Source organism: Rana temporaria, chromosome 3, assembly GCF_905171775.1.
Source record: "Rana temporaria chromosome 3, aRanTem1.1, whole genome shotgun sequence".
In the NCBI taxonomy this organism is placed as follows: domain Eukaryota; kingdom Metazoa; phylum Chordata; class Amphibia; order Anura; family Ranidae; genus Rana; species Rana temporaria.
In genome coordinates this window covers 421,557,167-421,584,069 of record NC_053491.1, presented here as the reverse complement: position 1 = coordinate 421,584,069, position 26,903 = coordinate 421,557,167, and the positions used below count along the sequence as shown (strand labels likewise).

The window sequence follows — 26,903 nt, the reverse complement described above, 5'->3', positions numbered from 1 at the left end:
AGAAAAGTCCTACTGTATTAACAGCAATATACAAGGGAGAATACAGTCCTATACAAGGGAGAATACAGTCCTATACAGCAATATACAAGGGAGAATACAGTCCTATACAGCAATATACAAGGGAGAATACAGTCCTATACAGCAATATACAAGGGAGAATACAGTCCTATACAGCAATATACAAGGGAGAATACAGTCCTATACAGCAATATACAAGGGAGGATAGTCTCTGTATAAAACTAGATGTCCTACCCAGATAGAAAGCAATTGAATTAAAGCGGAGGTTCACCCTAAAAACATGTATTTAAAACATTCCATTCAGCATAATTCCAACATTTACACTATGCCGTTTTTTTTTTGCTGTACATACCGTCTTATTGTCGTTTTTCCACCCGGCTTCCGGATTCTCACTCCCGCGGGAGTAGGCGTTCCTATGCAGAAGCTAGATGATTGACTCCTTGTGAAAAACTTAGGTGCGTCACCAGTTTTCCGAAAGTAGCTGGCTCTATACGGCGCCTGCGCAGTCAGCTCTACACGGCAGGCGCCGTATAGAGCCGAATAGCAGTTTGGCTACTTTCGGAAAACTGGTGACGCGCCTTATGCGCCCGGGGGGGGAAGTTTTTCACAAGGCGTCAATCATCTAGCCTCTGCATAGGACCGCCTACTCCCGCGGGAGTGGGAACCCGGGTGGAAAAACAATAAGACGGTATGTACAGCAAAAAAAAAACAAAAAACACGGCATAGTGTAATGTTGGAATTATGCTGAATTGAATGTTAAATACATGTTTTTAGGGTGAACCTTCGCTTTAAGCTCTTGCTAGACTTGCCAGGCTTCACAAGTTTGTTGGACAATTGAAGCAAGTCCGCATTGCATGACTCCAGATCTACTTTTTTTGCAAACACTCTTGCTAGTTCTGGTTCAGTTAGGTTGTGCAATAGTCATCCAACCACAGGGGTCACTGTGACTGAATTTTCATGCTGTAGACTCACCACTGCAACTTTGCTCTTGTTAGAGACTTGCCATGCAAATTTGCTACAAAATGGAAACGTGTCAACTAGAACTTGTGCTTCAAGTGTACAACTTGCCAGGGAAGATGTGCAGCAAGTTAAACAGACTTACAATTCAACACTGACACAAATTTTTGGCAAGTTATCCTTGCAATCCAAGTATATACTTATATACAGAGGAGAAAAGGAGAAAAGTCATATTGTATTACTGAGGTGAGGTCCATATACTGGACACTATGATATAAAGATGGTCTATACACTGGACACTGTGTCCTATAACCAGATCAACAGAAAAAAAACAAAAGAGAAAAAAGTAATTGTATAAAACGACATCTAATTACCGGAGACTGCGTTTTATACACCAATATACATAGAAGAGAGGAATTTAAAATTTAGCCCCCTTTCAGATGGGTTGTAATCAGTCAAGCGGGTCCTCCTGCTACGCAGGGGATTTCTCCACTGATTCTCACTGAGCAGGCGGATGACAAGCAGGGATAGACACAGACCAAGGCTGTGGCAGACATTTTCCAAAGTACAGACCTTAGTGAAGGACAAAGTACATTTCACATTAGAAAAGTCCACTCTTTGGACTAGTTCTACAAGTACAAATAAGTTTGTCAGGTGTCGGTTGGGGGAGCAGTGTGACGGGGGGGTGAGGGTTCTGGACAGTGTGTAAACTGACCATGGATGCTGAGCCCTGACACCGTGGTCAGTTTACGTGCGTCCCGTCACCCGCGGATCTCCTGTCCTACTTTTTTCTCCTGTGTTTTTTTTTTTTTTTTTTTAAATAAAAGCCTTCTTTACCTCATTTCAGACTCTTTCCTGGCAATCACATGATTCTCTCGCTCTCTCTCATCCGTCTGACATCAGCGGGGGAATCTGCCCCTCTCGCCGCATCTGTCAGAAGGTGAGAAGAGAGCCAGCCGGTCATGTGATTGCTGGGAATCGCTCTGAAATTAGGTAGAGAAGGCTTTTGGAAGTGGATGGAAGTGATCTGTTCTATGGGCATCCCATATCCCCTTTCCCGAACCAAGTTATAGCCCCCAAATAAACAAACACAAAGCAAAATGACTGTTGAACGTCTATGAGAGTGATATATAGAGGTCTGGCAGCAGGGCGATATGGTGGAGGATAGCAACTACAATCCGCTACATATACAAAATGTGTAATTATATACACACACACAAATTTTCTGGAGGAAAAAAACCTTTGCTTGGGATGTGTCCAGGACTGGACCCAAGTGCTCCAGACAAAGAAAGCCAGAAAGCAGATTTTTGGAAGTTGATCACTGAACTGAAGGTCTGTAGCATCTGAATTGCAGACAGCCGTTTGGAAGGAGAGTCTTGAAGGAGAAGGTCATCTACATAAACTGGGACCTGGATGTCTTGAGAAGGGCAGGAAGTGCGAGGACCTTTTGGAATACTCTTGAAGCGGAGGATAGGTTTAAGGGCAATGCGAAAAAGTGGAAATGGCTGCTTGCCACTGCAAAGCACAGAAAGTGCTGATGAGGTAGATAAAATGGGAATATGCAGATGGGATCATTTGGCATCCAAGATGCCTAAGTATTTGACCTGTGTCAGGAAGGCAATTACTGACCTTGTAGACTATGAGAAATTTGGGAACTTGAAGTCCAGAATAGGACAAATACCCCTGTCAGTTTCAGCTGACCAGGCTTTGAGCCACAAGATTGTGCACATCCGAATGAAGATTAGCGCCATTCTGGAAATTTGTCCAATGACATGTTGTAGGGAATCTACACAACAGCAAAGTAGAAGATAATTGATTAATTAAAGCACAGTCTTGGAATACAGGATCCTCCTGGGTATTCATTGCCCTAACTGTGGTCTGACATACTGAAATTGCATCGAGTTGGTTGCAGGGCTGGGCCTACCAGAGTAAAGCGAGCCTCCAGAATTGTCTCAAGCTTTATATCGGCAGAAGCTTTGAATGAAGGAGCATCTTTACTGCAGACACCCTGTTACTTGCTGGATCACCAGACACTGCATCCTATACACAAGGAAAAAAACCATTATATAAATGAGATGTACAGTTGTGCTCATAAGTTCACATACCCTGGCAGAATTTATGATTTCTTGGCCATTTTTCAGAAAATATGAATGAGAACAAAAACATTTTTCACTCATGGTTAGTGTTTGGCTGAAGCCATTATCAATTTTGTTTACTCTTTTTAAAATCATAATGGCAACAGAAACTACCTAAATGACCCCGATCAAAAGTTTACATACCCCAGTTCTTAATACCGTGATCAATGACAGCTTAAAGTCTTATGTGGCATTTATGGATGAGGCTTTTTATGTTCTCAGATGGTAAAGCTGCCCATTCCTCTTAGCAAAAAGCCTCCAGCTCCTGTAAATTCTTGGGCCATCTTGCATTAACTGCACAGAGTGGCTCAATAATATTGAGGTCAGGAGACTGAGATCCACTCCAGAACCTTCACTTTATTCTGCTGTAGCCAATGACAGGTCGACTTGGCCTTGTATTTTGGATCATTGTCATGTTGGAATGTCCAAGTACATCTTCCTGGCTGATAAATAATGTTCCTCCAGTATTTTTGCTAACATACTGCATTCATCTTGCCATCAATTTTGACCAAATGCCCTGTGCTTTTGTAGCTCACACATCCTCAAGACATCAGCGATCCACCTCCGTACCTTTCATCAAAAGCCTTATTGTCTCCTCTCCAAAATGTAGTGTTTATGGCTGTGGCCAAAAAGCTAAATTTTGATCTCATCACGCCAAATGATTTGTGCCAGAAAGTTTGAGGCTTGTGTCTGTACCGGTTGGCGTATTGTAAGCGGGATACTTGGTGGCATTTGTGTAGTAATGGCTTTCTTCTGGCGACTCGACCATGCAGCGCATTGGTCTTAAAGTGCATCTTGAAACACCCACACCACATGTTTTCAGAGTCCTGTATTTCATCTGAAATTTGTGCGTTTTTCTTTGCACCCCCAGCAATTTTGGCTGAAATTTTAGTTGGTTTACCTGACTGTAGTTTGGTTTCAACAGGACCCCTCATTTTCCACTTTTTGAACAGAGTTTGAATGCTGCCGATTGGCATTCAATTCCTTGGATACCTTTTTATATCCCTTTCCTGTTTTATTTAGCTTCAACTACCTTTTCCCGCAGATCCTTTGATAATTCCTTTTGCTTTTCCCATGACTCAGAATCCAGAAACGTCAGTGCAGCACTGGATGAAAGATGCAAGGGTCTGTCAGGAGTCCAGAAACGCAATGGCTTTTTTATATTATATACACACACACACACACACACACACACACACACACACACACTAATTACAAGCAAACAGATCACAGGTGAGGATGGTCACCTTTTAATAGCCATTCAAACCTCTGTGTCAACTTGGGTGCATGTTATCAGGCCAAAATCATCAGGATATGTAAACTTTTGATCAGGGTCATTTGAGTAGTTTCTGTTGCCATTATGATTTAAAAATAGTAAACACAGTTGATTGATAATAAATGTCTTCAGCCAAACGCTAAGGCCGCGTACACATGATCGGTTAAACCAATGAGAACGGTCTGACGGACCGTTTTCATCGGTCAAAACCGATCGTGTGTGGGCCCCATTGCTTTTTTTTAACCGAAGGTTAAATAACCTAAATTGCTTTAAAATGTAACTGATGGATTGCTGATAGGTAAAAACCGATCGTTAGTATGCAAAACCATGGGTTAAAAACCTGCGCATGCTCAAAATCAAGTCGACGCATGCTTGGAAGCATTGAACGTCATTTTTTTCAGCACTTCGTTGTGTTTTATGTCACTGCGTTCTGACACAATAGGTTATTTAACCTATGGTGTGTACGCGTGACGGACCATCAGTCAGCATCATCGGTTAACCCAGTGCTTCTCAATTATTTTCTGTCCCCCCTAGGAAGAAGAAACATTTCGGGGGCCCCCCCGCGCGACTGTAAATGGTATCTTTTGTCTATAAAATTGTTATTGCTCTATTCGGTTTTTAGGTGAACCTCCACTTTAAGCGGACAACTGCGCGTTGGTTTTTGATCACCTCTGCGTTTATTTTTTTCCTTTTTTTTCCCAACAAAAGATCAATTTTGACGTTTTTTTTTTAACGTTTTTTTTTTTTTAATAAACTGCCCCTCCTCATTGGAGTACAGGTGAGGTGAGAGGAGGGATGACACCTGTCAGCCTGCTGGATAAGGTGGAGGGGACGGGCGGCCTTACCTTTACTTTTCTTCAGTCCCGTCCTGGTCCCGCCGTTAGAATTTGAACTGCATGCCTTAAGCATGCACGCAACGGCGCCGCGCGACCACCTGACCTGAGACGCGGAGGAGGGAGGAAGGGAGGGCGTGCGTGCCAAGGGGACCAGACAGTGTCAGACACTTCGGGCGCGTCGGCGCCACCCCCCCTCTGCAGCGCCGGGGTGCCGTGCAGATCAGCATCCCCGCACACATCATTGCAAAGGCCGGCCCTGGTTGCTATGGCGGTAGTTCCGCCACTGGCTGGAAACGGGGGATAGTTGCCAGGTCACACGAGCCCCCCTTTACGGAGCCTCGCGGCCCCCCAGGGGGGCGCGCCCCACTATTTGAGAAGCACTGGGTTAACCCAAGACAACTGTCCTTCAGACCGTTTTCATCGGATGGACTGATCGTGTGTACGAGGCTTTACCATGGAGTGAAATTTTGTGTTATTCATATTCTCTGAAAAATAGCCAAGAAATCAAATGCTGCCAGGCTATGTAAACACAACTGTATATACTGCTCACTGCATCATGATCCTATACCGCCACATAAAAAATAAATAAAAATCCCTTTGTAGAAATTAAATATTGTATATACACCAGACGCTGATATACAGAGGAGACACACAGCATGTTATAAAACAGAATGCCGTGTTTTACCTTGCAGCAAATAAACATTTTAATTTAATAAGGGAGGGAAAGAATCCAGCACAAAGGAACAATAAATCAAAGCTGCACACACAGAAAGTTGCATCCATAACGGAGACAAAGACACACACATACTATGTGCCCGCTGGTGCTGAGGAACACACTATTCCCAAATATAGGGTCTGTCTGTGCAGTTTCTGTGGCAATGCCAAGGGGCTGTCAGTGTGTGAGGAGCAGGGTGCTAATTACATGGCAGGAAGAGAATCAGCCCCCACAAGACATGGCTGCCCGCACTGCACAAGTGTATGTGTGTGGGATAGAGAAGTGTACATCCCAGATAAACACAAGAACATGCAGAGTAACCCTTTCATTGCTGAATCCTGCCGCCAACAATAGCGTCTGATCTGTGCACATGCTGCAATGTAAATTGGCTCATCAGCAGAAAGCTATACTATAAAGATGGACATGGTCATATCGATTTGTGACTGATCTGGGTATGAGCAGTAGCAAACAAGCAATTCATCATCAATTAAAATATTCAATGGCGAAACAGATGCAGTATCTACTGAATACATAATCTTACAAATCAATTAATCTCTTCGAAATACAGTCATCTGCCTACACTAGAGATGTACCAAAATTTCAGTGGAAATCTGTTTTTGGCATTTTGATAATAGAGAAAAAAAGGTGCCGATAATGGCGCCAAAAACTGTTATGGGGTGTTTTTCACGTGCATCCTGAATTTTCGGTTTCCATACCAAAACTTCTATGCACCTCTAGCCTACACAGACATTTTATTGATCAGAATCGATCAATAAAATTCCACCACAGCTGATGAACTTATCAGTGTCAAAATTATTATAAATCACCAGGACAGCATGGCTTACACCCGAGAGTCCTTAAAGAACTCAGTCAGGTTATAGCCAGACTGCTATTCCTAATCTTCATGTAAGACATACTGACAGGATTGGTACCAGCTGATTGGCAAAAGGCCCATGTGGTACCAATATTCAAAAGAGGGCAGAGGTCTATTCCAGGGAACTATAGGCCTGTCAGTCCAACGTCGGTAGTTTGCAAACTATTTGAGGGGGATGAGAAGGGACCATATCCAAGAATTTGCTGTTGAAAATAGTATCATTAGCAGTAGGGGTGCAACGGATCGTCATTGATCCGTGATCCGAACGGGTCAACATCTGCAGATTGGACATTACAGTGGGGACTGTATATGGTGGTGATCCGAAAAATGATCCGATCTGTGAGTTTTTTGATCTGTTGCACCCCTAATTACCAGTAATTAGCACAGGTTTACTAAAGGTCGCTCTTGCCAAACCAACCTATTAACCTTCTATGAGGAAGTGAGCTGCCATCTGGACAAAGGTAGGTCCGGTGGAAGTGGTATATCTGGATTTTACAAAAGTATTTGATACAGTCCTGCACAAACGCTCAATCTACAAGCTGTAGGTCTGTAGGCATGGACCATAGGGTATGTACCTGGATAGAAAACTGGCTACGGGGGCGTGTCAAAAGGGTTGTGATAAATAACGTGTACTCAGAATGGTCTAGAGTGGTTAGTGGGGTACCCCAAGGCTCTGTCCTGGGACAAATTTGGCCGCAGGCTTCAGGAACAGCCCAGGTTTTGGTGACCCCTGGCAAATCCTCATTTGACCCCCAAGGGGGTCCCGACCCCAGGTTGAGAACCACTGGTCTAGCACATACTTTCCTAATAAAAAAAAAAAAGAAGTAGAGGAGAGAAAGCTGTGGGGATGTCAAATCCTGGACCAGTGAAGAGGCTTTTCTAAAAAAAAAGGGGGGGGGGGGGGTTGAATCAAATCTGGTACAGCAGGACTGGGGGGACAAAGCAATAGAAGAGGAAGGAGGAGCCACAGATGTCCACAGTCGAATGGGAGCCTGAGCTGGTGGAACCTGTCATGCAAGGTGGTTTCCTGCTCCTGTGAACTTGGCTCAAAAATCACTATAACAAGCCTGGGTTCAGACACGTGCCCTGGGCAAGTGTACAGGAATCGCACACAATTCTTTGTAGTATGATTTGAGCCCTATTCATTTTGTATGGATGCAAATCTCAAAACACAAAAAAGTATTGGTAATTGCCTGTTAAAAAGTCAGTGCAACCCTATTTTTTTTGTCAATAAACTATCCCAACAATATGGCTTCCAGCATGGAGAATGAGAGGGAGAATGGCGGAGAGGAAGGAAGAGTAAGGGAGAAGCATGAAAGTTGGGGGGGGGGGGGGGGGGGGGGGGTCTTCGCTTATTCCATTTAATAAATGTTAGTTGCATCAAATGACCAATAGAATTAGAATGGTCATATTGATATGTGTGGCCACCCATCTCCTGCATAGTGGTGGACAGGCAGCTCAAAACAGACCTTCACCCACTGGACGTTAGCAGCAAGGCCTCCCCAATCAGATCATCATCTCTGGAACCCACGTCACTATGCTGGTCATGGGTGACTTGGGGCTGAAGAACATTACATGCTGAGAGATACAGGAGGTTGAACTCAAGATAATGGCACACAACGACAAATGGGTCCCTGTGTGCAGTTCAAACTTTATCACCCTACAGCTCGATTTGCTTAACAAAACCAACATTACAAAGTGGTGTTTGACGCAGTAAAAGATGAATTTCCTCTTTCATCATTTCCTCCTTCACCTTGCTCTGGGTGGAAGAAGTTTGTGAGTAAAATAATATCCATCTTTGTAACCCAGCTGTAGAGATCCAACATTTTAAAGAGAATCGGTCACTTTACCCATACAGAGAAAAATCAAACGTTTCTCTTGATGAAGCACCAGACCCGAGTACTGCAGCCTGAGAAGAAAAAAAAAAGGATCACATGCCCCCCGATACTGGGAACGTACCGGGGACTTCCAAGTGCTGCGGAGCACAAATGAAGAAGCGGAGGAGTAAAGATGCTCATAAGACCTACACAGGTAGAGCAAAAGAAATCTAGCAGATCGCTCCATTTACACAACAGTGGCTAGACGTATTCCCCAAAAATCGGACGACAGATCGTCCGACTTTTTTCGCTGACTAGTCGCAAGGACAAATTGGATTGGTTACTAAAGTCACGAAAATTCTCGTACGACGGAAAACAAAATCTGAAGTGATCTCACGTGTTGTAATGTATTTGTATTTTCGGACGACAACAGTACTGGTTAAACGAAAATCGTACGATCTGGCATCGTATGAGAAAAACATTCGTGCATGTCCGATAAAATAAAAAAAATAAAATAAAAATATTAGGATGAACTGTCACGATCGGCTCTCGAAAGCTCTGTATTAAGGTCGGAAGCAGTATTTTTCGTACGATTTTGGGATCGTGTGTACAGGGCATAAGGGCTGACAGAATACTTGTACAGTGCTTGCATCTAAATAGATGCAGGTGTTGGCCGGGCAACAATTTTTTGACAGGCTCCTATGACAAAAAAACGGCTGATCAATTGTTGAACAAAGCTGTTTGGACAGAGGCAAAAATTGCTCAAAATTCAGCCGCGTTCTTAAAATGTACCTATTCCAATCTGCAGCACTTCTCTATTCCTAAACAGTACTAAAAATTCAAATGTTGCTTCCTTGATACCATGGCAACACTGGGAGCATTCCAGATCAGCAACAGTGGGGACAAACCATCCAGCACAATAATATGAGCACACCACACTCCGGCTTTACAATATTTGCATTCATTTGGTTTTATTTTTTTTGTCTGGTTCAAGTACAGTTGTTGTCGTCATATTCCAGTTCAAATGCGACAAAAAGGTTATAGTTAGAGGTGCATCGAATGGAAATGTTGGTGCCGAAACCGAAAAACGCACTATATATTTTTATATAGAATTGCATTATATTCAACTTTATTAATATCATCAATTTAAATGAATATGAATTTATTTTCCGCCATTGCTGGCATCTTTAACGCAAGAAAAATGCATCCCTTTAAATTCTAATCAAGTCTTCACACTGGTCCGTTGCGCTTCTGTTGTGGTGTTAAAAATCCTGCTTGCTGCAATTAAAGCCACATCAAAATCGCACCTCCCCATTGAAAATGCAGCAAGAACACATCTGTACCGCACCCATGTTATGTTTGATGCAGTTTGAGTGACATGACAGATATATATATATATATTATACACACACACACACACACACACACATAGTGAAATTGTGGTAAAGTCACTGGAAAAAAACCAAAAAAAAACCAAACACAATAAATCGGGGGGGGGGGGGGGGGGGGGAGTCGTAATAAAGTTGCGACAAAATCACATTTTTTTTTTCGCGCCATGGCCGGCCCCCTTTTCTCCCATCAGCAAAAGGTTGATAGCACCATTTTCAGCCGCCGAAATTTCAGTGCATCTTTAGTTATTAGTTCAATTTTAGATCTAAATATAAAAAAGGTTCCTGTACAACAGCCTAAATCCAATTACTATGTGATACACAAGCCTCAAAGAGCCAAATCCTCCTTTATTTATGTCTCAATCGCTACCCCTCCCAGACACTGCAGCTCACAGTGGGAGAGTTTCAGTAACAGAGGCAATGCTGCCAATTCAGAAAACAGTAGGACTAGGTGTAGCCAGGTGCGGATTGACAAGCTACCAATTTGTAGACCAGCAGTGACAATGCTCACGCCCCTGCACCATTTTCTCATTCTACCAGAGAGCAATCAGGAACAGCCTACATGAGAGACCATGCAGCTTCATATTCAGTAGTAGTGCTGTCAAAGAAAGCACAAAAAGTTAACTTTACTAGCAATCGTCAAAAAAAAAAAAAAAAAAAGGCGTGTCAGTGCAATCCTAACCACACCCCAAATGCAGGTCACAAATGCAGTGCATTTGCAGGCACCGGATCGCTTGGTACAAAACGACTATGAAATCTAGCTGTAGCGCAATTCTAAAATTGCTGCCTGCATGTCCTTGGTGTGATTTGCGTCCATTTAAAATAAACAGGCGATTTTCCACCAAATGCTCAGATGTGAACAGGGGCCATTAAAATTAGAGATGCACCAAAATTTCATCCAAAAATGAGAAAAGGGTGCCGATAATGGCACAGAAAAATTTGCAACGATTTTGCCTCCATTTTACTATGCTTATGGTCTCATAGGTCACGTGACTCGAAAACTGCATCAAAAACGTAACACGGAATGCGTTAAAGTGGATAAAAACCCTCACATTCACCCGGTGAAGTGAACAGCCTCAGATGATACACAGAGATGAAACAAATCTCCCTACATAAGTTGTACATGGATATCTTCCGTCTTCATCTTTATATACAGTTTAGAAAGTGCACATCCTGTTAGAATTTTCTCTTCCCGATTTATCTGTAGGAGTGGATTATTGCTATACACTGAGACACCAAGACAACCGATTGTAGGAAATGCACACACCCCCTTCCAAGACATGCAGAGGTTGCCTGTGAATAGTTTAGCTTTGTGCTAATCTACTGTATTTATAGCATATTGGTGTGTAAATGGGCAGTGGGAAAATTAACACAACGGACTTACGACTGCGTATCTCCACGTACGCCGTCGTAAGTCCGAATCCAAGACGTCGTATCTATGCGCCCAATTCATAGAATCAGTTACGCATAAATTTGGGCAAGATACGAGCGGCCTAAGTCTCCTACGCCGTTGTATCTTGGGGTGCATATGTACGCTGGCCGCTAGGTGGCGCTTCCGTTGATTTCCGTGTCGAATATGCAAATGAGCTAGATACGCCGATTCACGAACGTACGTACGCCCGGCGTATCAAGATACGTCGTTTATGTAAGGCGTCTGACCGGCGTAAAGTTACCCCTCATAAAGCAGGGGTAAGTTATGTTAGGTATGGACGTCGGAAACGTCCGAACAGCGTCGTATTTTACGTTGTTTGCGCAAGTCGTCCGTGAATAGGGCTGGGCGTAGGTTACGTTCACGTCGACTAAGCATTGAGCGGGCGTTCGTAAAGTGCGTCATTTACGTGGGGTCACCAATCATTTACATACAACATGCCCCCTACCAGCCTAGTTTGAATTAAGCGGGCTTACGCCGGCCCATTTACACTACGCCGCCGTAACTTAGAGGGCAAGTCCTTTCTGAATACGGGACCTGCCTCTCTAAGTTACGGCGGCGTAGTGTATCTGAGATACGCTACGCCCGCCTAAAGATAGGTGCTTCTTTGAGAATCTGGGCCATGGATTCTATATCTTGCCTTGCAGGGTTGCTTGAAGAATCCAAGAAGTGTGTGTGTGTGTGTGTGTGTGTTTTACTTGCTAGACAGCTGGCCAACTCTTAAAGCCCTTTCACACTGCTAGCGCGGGGATGTCCCGATCACAGGAATCAGTGATCAGGGTCCTGTCACTAGGCAGAATGGGGAAATGTTTGTTTACATCAGCATTTAACTGTTCTTCCTCTCCGTGAGACGATCGCGGGAGTCCCGGCAGACATTGAGTCCGCGGGACCCGCAGTCAGAATAACAGAGCTTGCGCCAGGCGCGCGCACACAGCTGTGTCTTAAAGGCGACATACCGATATGCCCAGCCGTTCCATTCTGCCGACGTATATCGTCATGCAGCGGTCGGCAAGGGGTTAAAGTGCCTGAAAAACACATGGGGCCAGATTCACATAGGTTAGCGGATCTTTAGATCCGCGTAACCTATATGATTTAAGATCCGCCGCCGCAATTTTTTAAAGCAAATGCTAATTCACAAAGCACTTACCTAAAAACTTGCGGCGGCGTATCTTAATCCCCCGGCGGAATTCAAATTCCGCGGCTAGGGGGAGTGTAGCATTTAAATCAGGCGCGTCCCCGCGCCGATTTAACTGCGCATGCGCCGTCCGCGAATTTTCCCGGCGTGCATTGCTCCCAAGGACGTCGCTAGGACGTCATTGGTTTCGGCGTGAGCGTAACTTGCGTCCAGCGCTTTTGTGAATCAACATACGCAAACGACGTAAAATGTCAAAATTCGACGCGGGAACGACGGCCATACTTAACATTGGCTGCGCCTCATAGAAGCAGGGGTTTACTATACGCCGGAAAAAGCCGAATGCAAATGACGTAAAAAAAAAACACCGGGCGGTCGTTCGTTTCAGGAATCGGCGTATCTCCTCATTTGCAAAATCGTTGCGTAAATAAACCAAAACGCCACCTAGCGGCCGACCGAGAATTGCAGCCTAAGATCCGACGGTGTAACACAGTTACACCTGTCGGATCTTAGGCATATCTATGCGTAACTGATTCTATGAATCAGTCGCATAGATACGACCGGCAGAACTCAGAGATACGACGGTGTATCAGGAGATACACCGTCGTATCTCTATGTGAATCTGGCCCACGCAGTGTAAAAGGGGTCTTAGAATGTATGCAAGATTTGTATCAGCCAGCTAGATTCAGTGAAGGCTCCCTCTAATGGCAACTGCTGGTATTGTGTGCTGTGGTGACATCACAGCTGGTTTTACTGGCACAACACACACACCCCCTTCATTCTTCCTCCACCAAACAAGGTCCATAACTTTGGTTAGCTAGTTGCGGGGGGGTTGGCATCCTTGACAAATAGTATCATTCGTCTGCAATAAAAAGCATGTACAACAATAACCTCTTAGCTAGGGTTGCCGACAAGATATAGAACAAATTGGATACGTTTTCCTGTGCATACAGCACACAACACAAAGATCTGAGGACTAGAAGCCAATACAGCACCTGTTGCTCAAGGTTATAGCTTGGTATGTGCAGATGGACGGTGATAAATATAGTGTACACAGGCCGCAGCGTTCTGTGGTCAGCCACACAGTGGACGACACCTCCTCCCGCCGCCTCCTCCTCCTCCTCTTAGGAACCCCAGTGATCCAACTAATTAGGGCACATCTCTCCTCAGCAGTCAGCAGATTCAAGGCCTGACTACAAGTGCCATAATCTTCCCTGCTACAGATCCACTCACACACACAACCTGACTGCCTGCCAGGGGCTAGCTTCCTGCTTCTACTAGACACAACGTACATAGCTACGAGGCTGCAACAGGCAGATCAGTACAGAGCTATGGAATCCAATGGCTCTTGTATGCAGTACAAAGAGGAATGCCAAGCTTGTAACCCCCCCCCCCCCCAGGCCTTATGGCACAAGGGATCAGAAACAAGAACTGCATGTGTTGTACAAAGCAACTATTTAAGTGAACCAGCAGTGCCACAAAGCCAACAGTGCCCTTTAACAAGAAGCAATGCAAGTTTGCCCTCCACAGCAATACAAGCCCAAGATTGCTCAAAATCACGAAAAAAAATAAAAATAAAAATAATAATAATAATAATAATAATAATATCAAGAAAAACTCCAGATTCAGCCAAACATATGACATACATGTGAAGCACCATTATGTGTATCTGTATACATGCCAAACCATCCCCCACGCTGCAAGGGTTAAATGATCGTTAGGTCCATAGGTATAAGAATTAGCTGTAACTTATTTCTCGCTGCAGCAGGTTTCAGGCACTCATCTTTTCTGCGACCCCCCCCCCCCCCCCCCCGGCTCATGCTGTCCTCACATACAATGCAGGACTATTGGTCATGCATTGTACCTCAATACTGGGCACTTTCACCCCCCTTCCTGCCCAGGCCCATTTTCAATGACAATTGCGTAGTCATGCAACACTGTACCCAAATTAAAATTTTTATCATTTTATTGAGACAGATAGCGCCTTTTTTACTGCAGGAAGCACAGACACGGCAGCTCATTCAAATGAATGGGCTGCTGCGCATGCGCAAATCCGCAATAGTGTGAACCAGGCCTTAGAGAACAATTGGGAGACAGGGCAGAGTGTTGTCACCGTACAACATGAGGCGCCTTAACAAGAGCCATCACAGCGGGATTACCAGGTATTATCTTAAATGAAAGCTGCAGATTTAAAGATCAAAATTACTTCTGAACATGTTAAAGTGATATAAGAATGTAGGATGGATTCACACTATTGTGTTCCATTAAACACATGTTACATGCATTGGTGCACTGCATTAATATACAGTGAGGATCGAAAGTTTGGGCACCCCAGGTAAAAATTTGTATTAATGTGCATAACGAAGCCAAGGAAAGATGGAAAAATCTCCAAAAGGCATCAAATTACAGATTAGACATTCTTATAATATGTCAAAAAAAGTTAGATTTTATTTCCATCATTTACACTTTCAAAATTACAGAAAACAAAAAAAATGGTGTCTGCAAAAGTTTGGGCACCCTGCAGAATTTATAGCATGCACTGCCCCCTTTGCAAAGGTGAGACCTGCCAGTGTCATGGATTGTTCTCAATCATCGTCTGGGAAGACCAGGTGATGCCAATCTCAAAGGGTTTAAATGCCCAGACTTATCTGACCTTGCCCCAACAATCAGCACCATGGGTTCTTCTAAGCAGTTGTCTAGAAAACTGAAACTGAAAATAGTTGACGCTCACAAAGCTGGAGAAGGCCATAAGAAGATAGCAAAGCGTTTTCAGATGTCAATATCCTCTGTTCGGAATGTAATTAAGAAATGTCATCAGGAACAGTGGAAGTTAAAGCAAGATCTGGAAGACCAAGAAAAATATCAGACAGAACAGCTCGCAGGATTGTGAGAAAAGCAATTCAAAACCCACGTTTGACTGCACGATCCCTCCAGAAAGATCTGGCAGACACTGGAGTTGTGGTACACTATTCCACTCTTCATGGAAGAGTCATCAGAAGAAAACCTCTTCTACGTCCTCACCACAAAAATCAGCGTTTGAACTTTGCAAATGAACATATAGACAAGCCTGATGCATTTTGGAAACAAGTTCTGTGGACCGATGAGGTTAAAATAGAACTTTTTGCCCGGAATGAGCAAAGGTATGTTTGGAGAAGAAAGGGCACAGAATTTAATGAAAAGAACCTCTGTCCAACTGTTAAGCATGGGGGTGGATCAATCATGCTTTGGGGTTGTATTGCAGCCAGTGGCACCGGGAACATTTCACGAGTAGAAGGAAAAATGGATTCAATAAAATTTCAGCACATTTTGGATGGTAACTTGATGCCATCTGTGAAAAAGCTGAAGTTAAAGAGAGGATGGCTTCTACAAATGGATAATGATCCTAAACACACGGGGGATTACATCAAGAGGCGTAAACTGAAGGTTTTGCCATGGCCTTCACAATCTCCTGACCTCAACATAATTGAAAATCTATGGATAGACCTTAAAAGAGCAGTGCGTGACAGACAGCCCAGAAATCTCAAAGAACTGGAAGACTTTTGTAAGGAAGAATGGGCAAAGATACCTCAAACAAGAATTGAAAGACTCTTGGCTGGCTACAAAAAGTGTTTACAAGGTGTGATACTTGCCAAAGGGGGCAGTACAAGATATTAACTCTGCAGGGTGCCCAAACTTTTGCAGATGCCATTTTTTTGTTTTCTGTAATTTTGAAAGTATAAATGATGGAAATAAAATCTAACTTTTTTGACATATTAGAATGTACAATCTGTAATTTGATGCCTTTTGGAGATTTTCCATCTTTCCTTGGCTCTGTTATGCACTTTAATAAAAATTTTTACCTGGGGTGCCCAAACTTTCGATCCCCACTGTAGGTTGCATTTTGGAGGAAGGGATAGGGGCAGAAGTCTTCAATCACCTTCAGGTACAGGCATCTCTAGTAAGGGAGCCAGCTTCTGTGTCCCAGAGGACTGCAGGGGGAAAGGGCCAGGGTGAACCGAGCCGGAAGTGGGAGCGCGTACCTGTCAAAACCAGGTACTCCGCTGCCCCAAAAAGTGACAAATGTGTGCAAACAAGCAGAACTTCACCTTTTGGGTGAAGTTCCGCTTTAAAGAATGTCAAGCATGGTATATTTTTACAGCTTGGACCAGTGTAACCATGAACTATATGCATCATACCCAGCGAATGGCCCTGGGATATGGGAATCACTTAAGTAGACACCAAATCTCCAATGAGCTTCGTTTGCTTCTGGGTCTTGTGCCGAGCGGCCCGCCTGGCGTGTTGTGAATACAAGAGGTCAGCTGCTAGGTGTGGGCACCATTCAAAAAATGCTTCGCATTTTCTGAATGAATGCAAACCTTTCTCTAATTGTATGAGATGGAGAAGCAGGGCGGTGATGTCACTCTCCACCTTGTCCAATCAGAGGACTCTTTATCATTTACACTTTTACTCAAACCACTTTAGGCTGGGTTCACATCTTGATTTGAATGCGGCTGACAGCAGGGGTCCATTGCATCCCGGTTTTCCATTTCAGGGACGAATCAGGCCCAAATTTTTACCTGAAGTCAGGCCTGAAAATGAGCCAAAGAAGCACAGGACCTCTGTGCAATCTGCTATGCAGCCCCCCCAGAGATGTGTGAACCGGCTTCATTGAGAGCCAGCACAGTCTGTTGTCCTGCGAACTGGATGCGGAGAAATCCGCATAAGTGTAAATCCATTGTTCTATACACATCCAACCCCCTTTCCTCCAAACCCTGTGGTTGTAAGCGCCTCCACAATTTTGGAAAGGCTTTCCCAAGTTTTTTTGCTGTATATCTGATGGAATTTGTCAGGCCCTGATGCTAGATGAGAAGACTCATTAACTTTCCAATTCATTTCAGAGGTGTTCAGGGTTGAGGTCAGGGCTTTGGCAGGTCACTAAAGTTCCTCCACACCAAACTTATTTAAACCTTATCTTTTTAGAAAGCAATAATGTGGAGGGGTAGCCACATACTTTTGGAGGTTTTCTTTATCTGGGTGTAACTTTTGCGCTGCGATTAGACACTCTTCTGACTCTGATCCATGTGTGCTTGTAAACTGCAGCCTGAGCTACTGACCTCGACAAATAAGGAGATTCTTGCTTTCCAACAATGGGCAAAGTGAAAAAAAAAATAAAACCTGTGGAGATATCACAACACCAGACATGAAGCTTGAGGGCTGATAAAGTCTATAGGGGATTGACATAGGTCAGCATAGCTTGTTGAGCTCAACATGTTTCACAATGAATAGCTTCCTCAGGAGCTTAGGTAGTATTCTAAATAGATAAAAATAGACAAGGATCTCCAAAAAAGAAGAAGGAGTATTGGAATGTATTAACATACCCATTAATGTTAGTTATCAATCTGATAAATGTGACATGTATTTTTGGAGATACTTCCCATGCATTTGTATCCATTTAGAATACTTACCCAAGCCCCCGAGGAAGCGATTTGTTGTGAAACCTGTTGAGTGGCAACAGGTTATGTTGACCTACGCCAAACCCTTTCAGACTATCAGTCCTCAAGCCTACTGGCTGGGGTTTCGATACCTCCACGGGATTGTAGCCCAATTTTTCTTATTAGGACATGGCTGGCACTGTTTAAAATTGTCTGTACTCCCACAGTACCACCCTATAATGGTGTAATCATGTTATAGTACCCATTTCATAAAAAGACAAGGAGCCATCCATTTGATCCAAAACAAAACTTAAAGCGGAGGTTCGCCGGTAAAATGCTGTTTTTACCCTTAGATGTATGCTCATTTAGTCTAGGGGAATCGGCTAGTTGTTTTAAAATCCGAGCATTACTTACCGTTGTAGAGGGCGATCTTCTCCGCCACTTCCGGGTATGGGCTGCGGGACTGGGCGTTCCTTCTTGATTGACAGTCTCCCGACAGGCTTCCGAAAGGCTTCCGACGGTCACATGCATCGCGTCACGATTTTCCGAAAGTAGCCGAACGTCGGTGCGCAGGCGCAGTATAGAGCCGCACCGACGTTCGGCTTCTTTCGGCTACTCGTGACGCGATGGATGCGACCGTCGGAAGCCTTTCAATCAAGGAGGAACGCCCCCTCCCGAAGACCCATACCCGGAAGTGGCGGAGAAGATCGCCCTCTACAACGGTAAGTAATGCTTGGATTTTAAAACAACAACCCGATTCCCCTAGACTAAATGAGCATACATCTAAGGGTAAAAGAGCAAAAACAGCATTTATGGGTTAACTCCCGCTTTAAGGCTAAACTCCAGGAACCTGAAAATTCACTCCGCAATCTATCCTCCCCCAAATCTGTCCAAAAGGTCTCTTTTCTAGTGGTAACTCTGCCTCTCTAGAGACCAGAAAAGCCATAAAAATAAATAAAAGAAAAGGTGGCAGTGTTGTGTGTCTTTTGGTTGGTGCTTTTACACATACACAGCCTGACCGATGGATCGCACAACACTGCAGCACTATGTGAGCTTTTAGTTTTATGAATGAACGATCACAGCACAAGTCATTTATAAAAGTGAAAGCTCACACAGCACTGCAGTAAATGATCACTCAGAGCTGCAGCTCTGTGTAATGCATCTGTGGCTGCCTTTACTCCATATAGGGCTGCAGCTCTGTGTAATGCATCTGTGGCTGCCTTTACTCCATATAGGGCTGCAGCTCTGTGTAATGCATCTGTGGCTGCCTTTACTCCATACAGGGCTGCAGCTCTGTGTAATGCATCTGTGGCTGCCTTTACTCCATACAGGGCTGCAGCTCTGAGCGATCATTTACTGTTATACACAAACAAGTGGCGCCGATAAAATTAAATCAGATAGCTATACAAAATGATAGAAAGCCTTGAGGTAACAGACTTACACTATGTACGATTACCTGCATTTTTCCTCTTGGATAAACACAGGTAACTGCAATGACGCACACAAAATAGTTGCGTTTCTGTGTGTTCCACAGTATGTCAAATCTTGCAACACATTTTAATAATGTTGTATCTCACTGTATGGTAGAGCTGCACAATTAATCGTTAAAAAAAATCGTGATCTCGATTCAACCCCCCTGACGTTTTCCAATGCTTCTTTCATATAATGAGTGAAGAGACTTATTAGTTGTCAAAAGAAAATATCCGGGCAGTCTGCCAAGTTTTCTACAGGAAACATTGTAACCAACGCTTCCTTCTTAGATCAAAGGGATAAACTTATGCAGGGAAAAAAAATATATAATGGGCATTTGGCCAAGTTTTTAACAAGATGAAACATTGTAACCAACTTCCTTCTTAGATCAAACTTCTGTAAATGCAGGAAGTTTAACCATTTAAAGTCTGAATCTTATTTCTGACACTTGTTTCAGAAATAGTTAAAAATCAAATAGTTAAAAATCAATATTTTTTGTTAGAAAATTACTTGGAACCCCCAAACATATATTATTTTAGCAGAGACCCTAAAGATCAAAATGCCAATTGCTGCAATATTTAATTTTACACTGTATTTGCTCAGTGGTCTTTAAAAAATGCATTTTGGGGGGGGGGGGAAACACACTTCAATGAATAATAATAAAAAAAAAATAGTAAAGTTAGCCCAATTTTGGGGGGTTTTAATGTGAAAGATGTTAATGCCAAGAATCATGAGAGAATAGCGATCTATCTAAGCAAAAAAAATTGTGATTCTCGTTTTAGCCAGAATCGTGCAGCTCTACTGGATGGCACTGCGCAGTAAGTGCAACATGTTGCCTTGTGGCGACATAACTAAAGTGTCACTCTGTGCACTTCACATAAAGTTTACAAAAAAAAAAAAGAAGGGGGAGCTGTGTGATGCAATAAACTACACATCACACCTTCCTCTACTGCACATCACTGCAATCCAAAACGGGCTGCTCCAGTTTAGTGTGCGAGCAAGTGTGAATGGCCCTAAATCAAGTTAAAGTACAACTAAAGGCAAAAAAAAAAAAAACTTAGATTTTTAGATTTGGATAGGGTACCATAAGGTTAGAACTACTCATTTATTACTGTCCCTATTAGGGAGATTCACTCTAATTGTCCCAATTGCCAGTCACTAGGAAAGAAAGTTATGGCAAATCCAAAATTTTGAGCTGCCACCAGAACAAGTCTATTGGGGAAAAGATGCAAGTATAGATCTATCTTTCTTACATAGGTTAGTTAGTATAGTTGTAAAGGGGGGGGGGGGGGGGGGGCGGCCAGGTTTAAAGGTTAGTTAGGTGCATATTTGGAAGTCCACTTTAAATGGTACCCTAGACAAAAATAAGCATTAAAACCCTTGCGGTGTGGGGGGAGCATCACTGCAATGAGTTTCAGATTCTCCCAGTAGTTCAGCTTTAATGCTATACTAACCTTGTTTCTTAGGATATTTGAGAATTATAATATATGTACAAGGGGGGGGGGGGGGTGACCACCTTTGATTATTACATATGCAGGCTCTTCTATTTGGTTGTTCCTTGCTGATGCCCTTAGGTCTACCACAGGAAACTCATTAGTGCCCCTTGTCAAAGTCCAAAGATATTTTGCCTTGGAGGAGCTCAGGAAGAGTGGGTTTATTTTATTTTTATTTTTTAATCCATTGCAAAGAAGAGGAACTTTTATAGATAGGTGCACTTTAAATAATCTGGGAAATGTATTTTAATTAGGACTGTACAGTATTGTTCCATTTTGTGTATCTTATAAAAAAGAGTCATGAAAGTATCTTGCAAAGCAGGAAGACAGCAGCTGACCTGGATCCATGAAATATAAGCAGGCGATGTACTGTAAAATAGGGTACAGTGTGTAAAACGAGCAGGGCGCTCTGTAGAGAAAGATTTGCTGATTTTTTTTTTTTTATCATTTGCCTTAGTAGATGGAAGAATTAGAGCGAAATTGATTGCCATGCAAAATTATAATTGGACAAGAAACATTTATTAAGGGGACATTTTAGGACACAGCAATGCACGTTGCTGTCCATTGGCATATAATCGCACCTAAATTATAATATTTGTACAGGGGGGGGGGGGGCGGGACCACCTTTGATTATTACATATGCAGGCTCTTATATTTGGTTGTTCCTTGCAGATCCCCTTAGGTCTACCACAGGCAAGATGGCAAGAATACAGGATTTGCTTTACGGTGTGTAGAAAAATAAAATAAAAATGAGGCTGGTACCATTTTTAGTCTATCAACACCGCTTATATTTTGCCTTCCCTGCTTAGAGACACACTAATGATATTTTTATATCAGACCTTTCCATTTTCATTACATGCCTCATTTTAGACCCAGTGATGTCATCACTAGGTATCTGTGGCTGGTTGGGTGTAGCTTCCTGAATGCATCAAATCACCCTGCCTCAGTACTCTCCTCAGTCTCGGTGCACACCGATGCGGGATTCGCAGCGTTTCCCACTCCGCATCACAATCACACTCCGTTCATGTGAACCACTGCGGGTGTCAAAGTTAACAACACCCCAATAACATGTCACAAAACTCAATGCGATTGGCTAAATCGGACAGCATGGATTCGAACACCCATGTGATCCAATTCCAGTGCAACAGAAAAAAAGTGCATGCCCCCTTGTCATGCGGGTGTGGCGCAATTTGAGCCATACAAAATGAATGGGCTCAAATCGCACTGCAAAGAATAGCATGTGATTTTAACAGGAATGTGGTGCGATTCCGATCGGAAATCACATGCAGTGTCCCGCACCACATCAGTGTGAACCAGCACTCGAAAGCCCTCAGCCCTGACAAAACCAAAAGGCTGGCTCTTGGGAGAAGTTATGCAAATATCAAAATGCCCTGATGGAAGGATGTCAGTCGGGAGGAGTGGGTGTTCCTAGGGGAGTTAATTTGCATGCAGAACACCCTAGGAAATGTCTATATGTGATATTATGCCTCCATGATTAAAAGGACTGAAATCCAATGAATGAAAGGGGCGGGCCAGGATGTCCTCCAGCCAGTCAATGAGGTGAGCGCCGACTTGCTGCAGCTCCTAATGCACACTGAGAAGCTTACAGTGAAATCACAGAAAGCCATTTCAGTAAACAAGAGGAGCATGTACAGCTGTGCAAGCCTGGAGTTCAGCCATTAAAGTGATGGTAGAGAGGTTTTCCTCAAATAAAAAAAAGTGGTCTATACAGGGATATGCAATTAGTGGACCTCCAGCTGTTGCAGAACTACGATTCCCATGAGGCATAGCAAGTCTCTGACAGCCACAAGCATGACACCCAGAGGCATGATGGGACTCGCAGTTTTGCAACAGCTGGAGGTCCGCTAATTGCATATATACTTACCCGTTCTGTGCTCTTTTGCACAGAGCGGTCCTTACCTGCTGTTTTTGGGTTCCCTGCCAGCGCTGAGCGCTCCTCCCCTGTGTGCGCCCCCATAGCAAGCTGCACTATGTGCATTCATAGACACACAGTCTGGCTCAGTCCCACCCCTTCACTCACAAAACTTGGCTGACAGAAGCAGGAACCAATGACTCCAGCTACTCTCACATTTTCCTGTGAGAAGAGGGAGAGACCAGCACTGCTGAAGATGGGCACAAAGCTGGATCAAGAGGGTTCAGGTAAGAGTGAAATGAATTAAAGCGGAACTCCACCCAAAAAAGGGGAAAGTCTACTTGTTTGCACCTTCCACTACCACAGTCGCCACTTTTTTTTGGGGGGGGGGGGCAGAGATTCAGCCCCCCTCCTTCCCCTGCAGTCTTCTGAGACACTGCATGTGCAGTAGGAAACCACAAGGCTTCACTTGTTTCCCTTAAGCAGGCCATACACGGTCGAATTTCGAACAAATTTTCTTTTCAAAATCAGAAAGTTTTTTTTTTTTTTGTAATCCGATGATGATGATCCATTGATTTTCGAAATTCGGCCGACAAAATATTCATGTTGCCGGGAATATTCTTTTCTTGCACATGCGCGTTTTTCTTTCTATTACATTTCTCGCACGATTCTCCCATCATTGATCAGAAAATCGTTTGTTTTTCAAAAAATGTCCAACAGGTCGGATTTCTCAAATTTGTTTCCCGCACGAAAATCGGCTGTTGCTGCAGCCCACTAATGGTACGAAATTCATACAAAAAAATTATTTGATACGATTTTCGAAAGAAATTCGAACCGTGTATGGCCGCCTTTACAAGAGATGCCAGAGCCTGCACCTGAAGCAGATTAAAGAATCGACTCGGCTGAGGACATTGCTGGATCTCTGGACAGGTAAGTGTCCTTACTTTTTTTTAAAAGTCAGCAGGACCTGGCTTAACTTTTTGGGGGGAGCCTGGAGCTCCTCTTTAAAGGTTAAAAATGATTTCACTTTTTAACCACTGTAAATATTTAGGAAAGATCATCAGAATGCCAAAAAAGCAACAAAAACTGTACTGTACAGAAGTGTGAATGGACCCAAAAAAAATAAAAAATAAATAATGAAATAAGCTTTGCGTTAACCACAGGTGTCAAACACAAGGCCCGCGGGCCGAAAACCGGCCCTCCAGGCCATTTCATGTGGCCCTCGTATCTCTCCTGCAGCTGCAGGAAAGCTCCAGCCCTCATCTGGTCCTCCTCCAGACCCCTACTTTCAGGCAATGCATCCAGATTCTTCACCAGCAGCATAAGGAAAGGGGGGGGGGGGGGGGTACACTGATGTAAGGGAGAGTGGGGGGATTCAACTTCTGATGGTGGGGTGGCTCTTGAAATCTAATGTAAGGGGAGGGGGATGAGCTGGACATCTAATCTTACAGATACAACCGGCCCTTTTGAGGACAATCATAATGCTGATGCAGCCCACTATGAAGTCGAGTTTGACACCCCTGGCATAAACCATTCATTTTTTTACCAAATCAACAGCCAAAGGCACCCAATCTTGAGCTAGAACATCTATCCTAGTGTATGGTCAAGCCAAGTGTGATGTCAGATGTGAGACTGACATCACCAGAATAACAAAGAGGCCTCCCCTATGGAAGGGCTCCCCCTCAGTAGATGAGGCAGCAAGATGCCAGGAATCAAGATTCACCAGCGTTCGGGGGAGCAGTCGCATAGAGACAAACAGGCAGCCTCTTAGGCCCCGTACAGACGAGCGGACAGTCCGATGAAAACGGTCCGTTTTCATCGGACATGTCCGCTCGGAGATTTCTGTCTGATGGTTGTACACACCATCAAACAGAAATCCGCGCGGACAGGATATGCGGTGACGTAGCCGTCGCCGCGACAATGAAGCAGCGACGTGCGCGACCCTGGAAGGTCAATGCTTCCACGCATGCGTCGAATCACTGACGTATGCGAGGGCTTTCAGCCGAGCGGACATGTCCGGTGAGTCGTACAGACGACCGAACATGTCCGACGGACAGGCTTCCAGCGGACATGTTTCTTAGCATGCTAAGAAACATTTGTCCGCTGGAAACCTGTTCGATCCGCCGGAAAATTGTCCGGTCGGCCGTACACACGACCGAACATGTCTGCTGAAACTGGCCCGCGGACCAGTTTCAGCAGACATGTTCGGTCTTGTGTACGAGGCCTTAGGCATCCTGACGCTGGCGATTTGGTCACCCATGTGACATTAGCTGTCCATAAACGGAACAATTTATCTCATCCAAAGATTCAAGGAAATTAAGGGGGGGGGGGGGCACAAACATCAGGCTAAAATCTCTCTCTCTGCAAATCGTTTGATACTTTGCAGTCAGTCATTCACAATTGTCATCGATAAATTAAAAAAAAACTTCATCAGATCAGCGGAAAAATCTCTCCATCTATAGGCAGGCTAAGAACACACTAATGACAGTGCTATCTTCTACAAGTCTAAGAGGCACTGCTGACACAAAAGGACAGACAGATCAGCGACGTTCGACCTTCTATGGTACGTCTAACTACATCCCAAATTTACCCCATACCGGTCACTGCCCTTGTTGCTTCTGGGGCCACCGGAGGAGAACTGATAAGGATCCTGTCCTCTTTGTCAGCCTTGTCCTCTTTCTCAGCCTTGCCCCCTGTGATGTCCCTGTCAGGGGCTGGCTGGCTGTTACCTGTCCCCATGCCGCATCCGTCCCACCAGGTAGAGGATTAGAAGGGGACTGAGGAACTCTAAAGCTGCAGCGTGAGCGCGCTGACACCTACAGCAAAGCTGCAGTGTGGGGGAGGAGGCCAGGAAATCCTATTAGTGAGTCAGGAGGGGAGGGGGGGGAGGGAGATCCCTGATCAGGGACACAGAACTGCTAGATTACTGTGCATACAACTGTCTATAGGACACTCAAAATCAGAACACATTATAAAAACATATAAAAGAAAAGCCACAAGGCTTTTTACAACACCGACACCAAGGCCCCCATATCGGTCTTTGTCCAGTGTACTATGTAAAGTATGGAAACATCCATTGTCAAAAACAGCCAATCAGATTCCAGTTGTCATTTCCCAAAATAAATACCACGCTGCCGATTTCTGTTTGCACACCTTTCATATAGCAGCCCAATTGCTGTGGAATTCACAAGCAGCCCAATGTAGGGAGCCAGAACATAAGTTCTCATTGACAGTGCCAGAAAAGGCCTTAAAAAAAACACACACACACACACACACACACACCATTAGTGATTGTTAAGTCTTGTTTAACAAAACATGTTGTTTCACTTACATGCTCTGAGCAGTTGGTTCTGCGCAGAGCAGCCCAGATCCTCCTCTTCTCGGGTGCCTCTTGGCTGCTCCTGGCCCCTCCCCTCTTGTCGAATGCCCCCACAGCCTGCAGCTTGCTATGGGGGCTCCCGAGCCGAGCCACAGATTCCCGTGTCCAGACACAGAGCCCCATCCCGACCACCTTTGCCTCGAATGGCTAACCAATTTTGATTGACAGCCGCAGGAGCCAATGGCGCCGCTGCTGTGTCTCAGCCAATCAAGAGGAGAGTACATCGTTGGAGAGAGATGGGGTTCAGGTAATAAGGGGGTGCTGGGGAGGCTGCTACACACAGGGTTATCTTAAAGAGGGTGGGGTTCACCCTAAAACACCAATAGACCGTTACATCCAGCATACTGCTGACATCTACAGTATGCTGGATTTTTTTTTGTACCGCTGTACTTACGGTCTTATGGTTTTTTTCATGGGGCTTCCGGGTTCTCGCTCCCCCGGGGAGTAGGCGTTCCCAAGACGAGGCTTAGATGATTGACGTTCGGGTAAAGTGCGTCATCGCCTTCCGAAAATATCCGAGGGGGACTCGGCACTTTACAGGGCATGCGCAGTCAGCTCTAAACGGCAGGCGCCGTAAAGAGCCGAGTCCCAGACGGATATTTTCGGAAGGCGATGACGCACTTTACCGGCACGTCAATCGTCTCCTGGGAGGATCAACACTCACTCCCAGGAGACATTGCGCAGAGCTCCCTGTCGGGGA

At 44.3% G+C, this 26,903-nt stretch overlaps 1 protein-coding gene across 1 annotated transcript in view; it reads right to left on the bottom strand.

The window, feature by feature from the left end:
• PPP3CC (protein phosphatase 3 catalytic subunit gamma) overlaps positions 1 to 25,664 on the bottom strand; it is a 77,392-nt gene extending 51,728 nt beyond the window's left edge. The window contains 1 exon segment of the mRNA XM_040346162.1: positions 25,554 to 25,664. Coding sequence (XP_040202096.1) covers positions 25,554 to 25,563 — 10 coding nt within the window. The 5' untranslated portion in view covers positions 25,564 to 25,664.
• Positions 25,665 to 26,903: the final 1,239 nt, after the last annotated feature.